This window comes from Syngnathus scovelli, chromosome 16, assembly GCF_024217435.2.
Source record: "Syngnathus scovelli strain Florida chromosome 16, RoL_Ssco_1.2, whole genome shotgun sequence".
Classification (NCBI taxonomy): Eukaryota; Metazoa; Chordata; class Actinopteri; order Syngnathiformes; family Syngnathidae; genus Syngnathus; species Syngnathus scovelli.
In genome coordinates this window covers 10,219,094-10,228,320 of record NC_090862.1, presented here as the reverse complement: position 1 = coordinate 10,228,320, position 9,227 = coordinate 10,219,094, and the positions used below count along the sequence as shown (strand labels likewise).

The 9,227-nt window shown below is 50.3% G+C and overlaps 1 protein-coding gene across 9 annotated transcripts in view; it reads right to left on the bottom strand.

The window, feature by feature from the left end:
• cep112 (centrosomal protein 112) overlaps window positions 1-9,227 on the bottom strand; it is a 44,770-nt gene that overhangs the window by 28,344 nt on the left and 7,199 nt on the right. For 7 of the 9 annotated variants that reach the window (XR_011088294.1, XM_049744211.2, XM_049744212.2 and 4 more), the window contains 11 exons: window positions 8,620-8,719; window positions 8,215-8,333; window positions 7,875-8,018; window positions 6,971-7,125; window positions 6,658-6,787; window positions 6,491-6,583; window positions 6,317-6,376; window positions 5,642-5,721; window positions 3,615-3,750; window positions 3,323-3,430; window positions 883-1,065 (listed from right to left, as the gene is read on the bottom strand). Coding sequence is in view for 8 of the 9 variants with exons in the window: in XM_049744211.2 (XP_049600168.1) it covers window positions 883-1,065; window positions 3,323-3,430; window positions 3,615-3,750; window positions 5,642-5,721; window positions 6,317-6,376; window positions 6,491-6,583; window positions 6,658-6,787; window positions 6,971-7,125; window positions 7,875-8,018; window positions 8,215-8,333; window positions 8,620-8,719 (1,308 nt within the window). In the remaining variant the exon portion in view is untranslated. The remainder of the gene's footprint in view (window positions 1-882; window positions 1,066-3,322; window positions 3,431-3,614; window positions 3,751-5,641; window positions 5,722-6,316; window positions 6,377-6,490; window positions 6,584-6,657; window positions 6,788-6,970; window positions 7,126-7,874; window positions 8,019-8,214; window positions 8,334-8,619; window positions 8,720-9,227) is intronic. The other 2 variants (XM_049744213.2, XM_049744214.2) reach the window with 2 other exon arrangements.

The window sequence follows — 9,227 nt, the reverse complement described above, 5'->3', positions numbered from 1 at the left end:
CAGACAAAGCACATATATGGAATTTAAATTTAGTCAAAAGGAGACTACCAGGAGCAGCCTCGAAAACGTACGACGCAAGTCACGGCCGTGAAATGAGCTACGGGGCGAGACGGAAACACGGCCACGTTGACGCCACATTTTTATTCAAAACGTCACCACATTGCAAGCCATCCAAGATAATCATTCTACATTCTCTGCCGTCGCTGAGTTACAAGGGCGCTTTCATTTCTCCAAGAAGGACCATCTTTTTTTCCCCAGCTAAGAGCAAATCAAGCATAAAAAAAAATCTGTGGCTCATATCCAACTGTGCGCAGGTTACTCAAATGGCTTCCCACAGAGCGCCAAGCAAAAAAACGACCAAAGGGCGAACGGGATTAAGAGCCGCCGCCAATTTGGCCGCAAACATACAAAATGAAATAAAATCATCATCTGGCTTGTGGCACCTGCGCAACAGTCTGTGTTGCAATGGGAGCCGACTAAACAAACTCAAACTAAAATCTCAAGGAGCTAAAACAAAAAGGGGGAAAAAAGAAGAAAAAAATTTGATAGAAATACTTTTCAAACAACTAACGACCACCACTTTCCAAATTTCACTCCCACAAAAATTATTTGTTAAACATTGCAATAAAATCTAAAGACGGGCTCAATTAATCTCCGTCACTTTCCTTTGTTTTAATTGATCGTTATTAAAAATTCTTGTGCTGCGGTAATTCCCACTTTCTTTCGCGCACTTTCTTTCCCGCAAGAAACATTCAAGCACGTTTGAATGTCTTGGCCAGAATTTCAATAGCCCGCTGTGCTTTTGAAACGGCGGGCATCATAAGAAGCGGCGGTCGGCAGGAGAGCGGGTGGGTCCAAGGTGGCCGAGCGGGGACCCCCTACCTGGCCGTCGCGCTTTCTCCACTCCTGGCTACGCTCCTGGTGCGCGTGCAGGGCGGCCCTGGCCCGGCTCTCCAGGCTGCGCACCTCCCGCTGGCGCTCCAGGACCAGGCTGTCCTTTTGGGCGCAATGCTGCTGTCGCAGGCGCGCCTGCTCCTGCTCGTGTTGCATGCGTTGCTCACCCATCTGATTGGACAGGCAAGCAAAGAAAGACTTCATCAGCCAACACACACTCGGCAGACTTCGTCGTCATGACAACTTGTTCATCCGTCCATACGTCCCTCCGGCAAGGCTCCTGCGGTCCACTCGGCGGCAACACCTTCAAAAGTTTCCCTTGCGTCTTTGGATGGTGGTCACGAGGTGGCGTGTGTACATCTGGCTCCCTCCCTCCGCCCTCTCACCTCGCCTGCCCGTGGAGGCTGGCCCTGAACGTGCCATTCGTTGCTTTTGCAATCGACCCCCCCCCCCCCCCCCCCCCCCCCCCCCGCCTCCTTCTGTGATCGGCATATAAAAGAACATCTCGTTTGGAAGCTGGCAGGGGTTCGCCATCTGGCCGCTGCAACGAGCCCGTGCCCCATGCTAAGCGCCTGACAGCACGTGACATTCGGCTTAAAAATGACGTTGGCAAAAACAGAAAGAAACGGCGGCAACTCGACAGAGAACTTTGCTAGTAGCGAAATGCTAAGCCCATTCGACAAGCTAGCGAGGCTAGTCATGTTGCGTGGCGTCTAGAGATGAGGCTGGTTGCATCTTCTTGTGGGAAAGATTAGGCGAGCTGGCAGCCCATCGCAGCTAAGAGCAAAGTCACCTGCTGAGAGGTGAGTCTTGCCAGCAACCAGCCAGCCTTTTCCCAGGCTCCGCTCACTCGTACCCCCCCGTTCCTCCCGGGAGGACAGCGAGGGGCTGCTAATCCCCCTGGCGCATTGTGTTTGACGGCACCCTACCTGGCCCGAGAGATTGGGCGTTTCCACGCTCGACGCCTGCTCTGTCCCTAAAGCCGTCTCCGTACCTTGCGCACCATTCAGAGCAGGCAATGAATGAGCGGCCGTCTATGGGAGGCCGGATTCCACCCTCGCTCTTGAGAAAACTACCACAATGCTAATTTCGTTTTTGTGGGCAAAAACTGAGCCTGCGGCTTTCTTTGTTGCGCGGCTTCTGAAAAGGCCAATTGTGGTGGGATCAAAGTGATTTCATCCCTTGGAATCGGTGAGCAATGTGACAACAGACAAAGCCCGTCACAAAACGCAATGAGCAAAACTCTTGTTGGTGGAGCGGCAATGTCTTTGCCACTCGCAGCGCAGCTGTGGTCAATTGATGCGCACCTTTCTTGGATGCAACTCAGGTCCACGCTCAGAACGCCAACACCCCACGTGTTCGTGACCGAGGGTAGAAAAGGGGACTTTTTGTGTCTTTGCGTTCCGCGTACCGACATTCTGCATCGCAGGACGCTCGTCCGGCCAGAAGGAGCATGGAAAGCAACACAAAGCATGCGACAAAGCGCACTGTTCATGAAAAGCCTCTCGAGAGCGCATTTGAAAATTTGAACGTCGCCAACCTTCCTTCGAATCGCTAACTGCACTCTTTGAGTTTCAAACGCGCATTGATTTGGACAGGATGGATGACAGCGTTCCGCAAATATCTTTCCCGCTTTCCCTTTAATCAGCAAGAATGTCGCTTGCTTGCATCGCCGTTACACAGACAAGCGGGCCTTCATCTCTCGCCATTTTTATCTCTAAGACAAAAGTGTGGCTGATGTGCTGCTAACCCGCGTCGCCTGCTGTCAAGCGCACCCCCGCCACTCTGCAATCTTTGATGGTATACCTTTTCCTCACGAGACAGGCCTAAGAGTGAAAATGGGAAGTTGGCATACAAAGTGCTGATAAAACCACACTCGAGTCACTTTCACTCCACAAATAATCCTTTGATGGTTGGAAAGTGTGAATTTAGCCACCTAAATCTTTCCACTGACAAAGAAAACATCTTGCGCGTCTTTAGCGTGGTCGTGAGTTGAGCCCTTCGATTTATTTTGCCAGTCGAGCGTGTGACAATCATGTCACGAGCAGAACGAAGCCAATCAAGTGGAGAAGAATTGATTCTTGCGTGGCTTCCACAGATGACATCCCAAGCCAGATATTAATTGAATCCAGGGCGCCGTCAATGATGTCATCCTATCAGCGAGCGAGATTTAAATGACTTGCGTTCTCCGCCTCCAAGCGGAGAAGAAGCATGCCAGTAGAAGGTCACAGTGCATCTGCCACGCAATTACCTTCATTTTTCACTGTCGCTCTTTGGCGACAAACAAACTATTCAGATGCCATGGTATCCGAATCAAAAGCGTGTCCCTCATCAGGAGGGGGGGGATAATAAGATGATCCCGCTCGGGTGTTGGTCACCGCGGCGAGACAAAAAATGCTTTCTGCCACGTTGAAAAGCCAACACAGACCTGCTGCTGGTGTTTTTGTCGGATGGCGTCTAGTTGCAGGGAGAACTCTTTGGACTGATTTTCACGGAGGCATCTGGAATGCTGCAGCTCCTCCTCCATCTTCTCCATCTGCACCACAGCATCACACAATGAACGACATTGTGAAAATAGTCTATTTGCAAAACTAACAAGACTCATCAGCAGTCGAAGTGATGAATAATGAATACTCCAAACTTTCTGTATGCGCGTCATGTCGCGTGAGCAGAGGTCTCAATGGATGAAATCAAAAAAGTTTGCGCTCGCGGCGGCAGACCTGCAGCTTGAGTTGGGCCTCGGCCTGGTCGGAGCTGAGCTTCACTCGGCTCCTCAACTGCTCCAGCGCCGCGTCAGCCCGGCGCAGGTGCAACTTGTGGCTCTCCCGACTTTCGTCCAGCTGCTTTTTGGCGTCTCTGTCAACAAAAACCCAGACAGGCGTCACCAAAGCAAGAAAACAGGATTGAAAATCATGATGCATTTTATGATCCCGATTGGACCTTCTCCCGTGCAGCATTTGAAACCAATCGCAACAAGAACACAAAGTGGGCGCTTGTGCAATATGAGTTGACACATGATTGAGTCTGTGAGCGTGAAAAAGGAACGGCAACTGAGGATTGAAAAACAAATATGTGCGCTTTCGCGTCTCTTTATATAGTTCTCGCTTTGTAATTTTGGTCTCTTTCATGTCAGACATCAAACGACAAAGAAATTGCCCCCCTTCCTCTCCAAATTCCCTTTCCCAATTTTGCGTCCTCTGTAATTATTAATCAGACTCAATGCAAGTACCAGCAGATGACAGCAAGGAGGACGCCCGTCCGTCCAGCCAGCCATCAAGAAGCAAGCGGAAACAAACGGCTGTTGAGAACTTGAGTGACAAGCATGCTTGGCCAATGAGCGGTCGGAGCGCCTGAACCAAACCAAGCCGTGACCTCCGAGGAGGAAAGAGTCGCCGCCGATTGCACGGCAGCAATGGCCTTCCCTGGGAGAATAACTTTTTTGCCGTGCGTGTGGTCGCGAGAGTGGCAGACAGCGCATCACCGTCAATAACAGAGCGACAGGCCAAGATGAGAGGACGCAGAAAACGCAGTGCGGAGGCCTGGCAGCAAGACACACGCAGGCGCAGGGTGCCGGCGCCGCTCGGCCTCAAACGGATCCCCGCTCAGGACAGCAGGCGCAAATTAAAGATGTGCCTTTGCTAAACAGGAAGTCTTCTCATCCGAAAATTCTCAGTGGGCACAAGAGAGAGGCGACGGAGAAACGCCATCCCAAAGGGGTGTGGGAATTTTCCAACAAGGGCGGGAGAGGTCCGGCATTGCTACCGTTGCGCATCAGTAAGCCAAGGAAACGAAAATGTCGGGCTCTTCAAACCGCTCAGTTAAAAGTTTGCCATGTTTGCTCCCAATGCTACGTTGGATGGACTGTGTGATGAAAGAAGCGTGCCATGGAAGCCATGACGCACAGCCGACAAGGAAAGCGCTCTCAAATACAGAAGCCTTTGCTTGCCACTTGTCTAAAAGCGTTTGCTAGCCAGCCAGTCAGCCTCTGCGCCTGTGACTTCATCCAAATGGAACGATAACGAATGCACACGCACTTCAAAGAGGAAAGAAAAAAAAGTGTAAGAGACAAAACTGAAATATTCAACGTCTTCCGTAAAAGAAAATCAACCAGGCTTGGTTTTCATCCACATCCCTAGAGAAAGACAAAGAGAGGGGAGGGGGGAGGACGGATGGATGCAGATTAAAAGACAGACCACAAAAGGAAATAAGGACAGAGCAAAGGACTGCTGTCAAAAGATAGGAGTGGGACGCGCACACGCACGCACATTGAGACATCATGGAATGATGCAGTGTTGGAATTTGATTGTTGTTTGCTTTCAATTGGCCCGCCACATCGCTTGAAGCTCCTTCACGCACACTTCGCTGTCGTTGCACTTTGAGTTACTTGAGCCGAAATGCGTCACGCAGAGGGCTGGCTGGATGTTTGCACGTATCACAGATATTTCAAACTGAGCAACCAAAGCATCAGAAAAACATCTGCAAAATGTGTTGAAAATGAATTCCAAAAAATCTGATGGAATGTTTATCGCACTCCACCTTGACGTTGCTTTGTATTGCTAGCTGTTGTTGCTATGGCAACGTGGAGCAAAACCTCAAATGGATGCAGCAGCAGACAGAAACGAATGGTTGGCGGCGAACGTAAGACGTTCCAAATGGAACTTGCTTTAGTTCATAGACACAAACACTCAGTTTGCTAACCAAAACAGCAGCAGCCTGCAAGCACGCATTTAAAGCAATTTCTGCATACTTGAGAGCCTCCTCTAGCTTGTCTATCTTCATCTTGGCTTGGCTCCTCTCTTCCTCTGCCTCATTGTGCAGCACCAGAACCTGAGAAGGGAAGCGAAAGGTGAGCATGTGCACGTGACCTTGCGCACACGCCAGCCCGCAGAGCTCACATGAAGGGTGCATTTCTGCCCGTCAGGACCTCTCATCGCGCGGTGTTCTGGCCACCATATGAGCGAGCCAGCAAACGAACCCCTATTCATGGCACACGACAGACAAGTTGTGAGCATGTGGCCTTGACTGTTGCAAAATCATCAAGACGGCGTGACTGGCTTTCATCTGAAGGGACTTCAATTAAGTCAGTGTGCAGGGCCCTACTTTAAGTTCTTGCAGGTGGTACTTTGAAGATGACCCAGGTGCGGTCCCATTTTTAAACCTGATCTCAAGCTAAAAAGTCTGGTCCAGCTCAGCTCATTAACCAAGGCCACTCACTTTATGAGTGCTTTGAAGAGGACCTCTCCACATTGGGAGCGTGCGTGCTTGTGGCAACCAGCGCTGTCTCGTGCGCTTTTCTTTCAAGACTGCCACTCAATCAGCTCTGGTTTAACAACAGGCAAGAGGAGAACGGGGAACTCTAGACTTTCATCTGGACCCAAATCCAGGTTTGCTCAAGTCGGAGTTTTGTTGGAGGAGCACGCACCTTTTTGTCATAGCTGATCTGTAACTTGGCTTTTTCCTCTTGGGCCTTCAAATCCTGATCCTGGTGCGAGGCCGACAAGAGTGCGACGTGTAATCAATCAATCAATCAATCAATCAATCAATCAATCAATCAATCAATCAATCAATCAATCAATGTGCCTGGGAATTATCGTACCCGTACTTGTGTCTGGTGCTGATGTTCACTGACGAGGAGCTGCTGTTTGAGTTCAGCCAGTATCTTCTCAAAGTCCTCCATCACCTCAGTGGCCTGCAAAAGTGAAAACAATCTGAGTTTGCTTCATCCTGTCTGCTGTTGTTGCCCTTACATTTTGGGGTTTTCACCTTAGCTGCAGCCAGCGCGTGCTCGCCACGTAAACGCTCGACGTCGGCCTCACTTTTGGCTCGGAACTTGCGCAAGGTTTCCTCAAACGACACGCTCTGCTCGTCCTTCTCTTTGTGGAGGGCCGCCAGTCTGCAAGCAGCCATGCACAAATACAACTTGGCGCTCACTCAACACGTTGGCCATGAGCAGGACATTTTGGGGGGGCAAGAGGCAGCGGGCCGGTTGCCAGTCAACAGGATTTCACACTATGGCGGCTTTGGAGCCACACAAGGAGCCGTTGGGGACATTTCATATTTGGCTAAATACTAAAACCTTGTGTTGGCCTCGTGCAGTTGGGCACCGACAGCGGCGAGGGCGACCTCCAGCTGGGCCTTCTCCCGCATGGCCTTGTGAAGTGAGGCGTTGCTCTTCTCCGTTTGGGCCACCTGCTCTGCCACTTGCTGCTCCAGCTCGTGCAGCGTTTGTGCCTGCCGAGCACATGCGCGTGCACACACCCAGAGAAGTAAAGTCCAGTGAGTCTGAACTTGCGGCGACTTCAAATAAACTCCTCTCACACTGATTTTCTTCCAAGATAGGAGTCATCAAAAGCAAAACACATCTTCACTACATAAACTGTGCCAAAGGTCAAAGCAGCTCTGCGGCAGGCAGCATGGGAAAGATCTTATCATGTCAGTCTCTTAGAAGACCCCCCACCACCACTATAAACGAAAAAACGCTCGACTAGACCAACATTAGAAAAAAAATAGAACAAAATAAAATGGACTGGGGCCTACTTGAGGACATCCAATCTAATGTTGTTGATGAGCTTATAAGATGGCAAGCAGGAGTGGGGTAGAACGACGACAGCACGTGTGTGTGTGTGTGTGTGTGTGTGTGTGTGTGTGTGTGTGTGTGTGTGTGTGTGTGTGTGTGCGTGTGTGTGCGTGCGTGTGTGTATGTGTGTGTGTGTGTGTGTGTGTGTGTGGTGGGGGGTGCTAGCAGTGCAGCAGGCTAAGAAAGGAGCAAGAAAGAGGCCTGTGTTGCGTTGCCACGTTTTGACACTTTGGCAGGAGATGAGAAGGAGCACCTGCTCCACCTGGATACTCATGGGAGCTAAACGACATTCCCTGTGCCACGCACGCACGCAAGCGCACACACGAGTGCGCGCGCACACACACACACACACACACACACACACACACAACACACACACGCACGCACACAATTGTGTCCTCACGGTGGATTGCGAATGGGCGTAATAGTCGGCCTCCATCTTGGCCAGCCTCCTCTTGGTGCTCTCCAGCAGCTCCTGGATGTTGTCCGTGTGCTGCTTCTGCAATTGGAACTTCTCCTTCTCCACCTCGGCCACTGATGCAAGCAGCTGGTTATGGAAGCATCACATCAAGTTGAATGATTCTATTTCTTGTAACACAAACACCGTTTGCAACAAAGTTTGGGAAATCCAGCTTCTACTGACAACTGGCAGTGACATTTATCCTGAGTCTTATGCGAGTGTACATTTTTATTTTTTGCCTTGGCTCAAGCTGGAGTAGCCCATGCAAGCGCCTCAACTTTACCTTCTTCTCCCACTCATTTTTCAAGCCGTCGGCGCTCAGATCTGTCATCTTCTTCAGCTCTGCAATCTGCTTGTCTTTGCTCTCGCGGATGACCTCGGATTCCTTTAGTACACTTTGAACTGCGGGTGAGCCGGGTGGGGGGGGTGGGGGAGGGCACAAAGAGCAGTCAGGATGGGACTCAGGGTATGCAGCACACAGAGATGTTTTCCTGTATGCCCGCTAATGCAATGGTGGTGAATCCAGTCAATAGCGGCTACAGATTTCAAGCTAGGCATGACAACATTTTACAGGACATTTTGGATTGAGCATCACCATGCAGGAACCGAAGCACTTTCACTCTGACATTACGGTAAACATCCTAGCGGTTAACCCTGCAATCTTGTGACCTCCCCCATCACAACTCACCTTTCCACTTGAGTTTGTGGATCATCTCCTCAGATTCCTTCTGTTGGGCCCGATAGCGACTCTTTAGCTCATCAAGCTCCACGTTCCTTTGGTGCAGGATCTGAGCAGGGCCATAAATATTCAGTGCAAAGTGATGCATTGAAATGGCGACAAAGGTATTGGGAAAGCGACAAGCGTTGAGGAGCTCAGCCCTGAGTAAGCCACAGCAATAATAGTCTTTCTTCACAGATGCTAAAGAATATATGCTTGTGAATAATGTTGTATCGTCTGGCTTGTGACAACCGAGTGGCATTTTTTGGACTGCTCAGCCTCTCAGTTTTCTCGGGGTGCCACATGCAAATGAGGAAGAAGGCACCTGCACTGAGGTGCTAACTGCACGCGCGTGCTAACTACGATGCTGCCATCTGTGCGCAATTAGTCAACGAGACCGTGGGGGGTTGGTGTGGCACGAGTTCAAAAAGCACTTCAAAAGCATGGTGGCTAGACGTATGTACCCCATACCATGACAAAATGTTCCTTGAAAATGGATTTCCCATTTCATTGTTAAAGCAGATCACCAAAAGATTTCACGGCCGAAATGACAGAAATTTTTCGTCCCATGGCAGCCT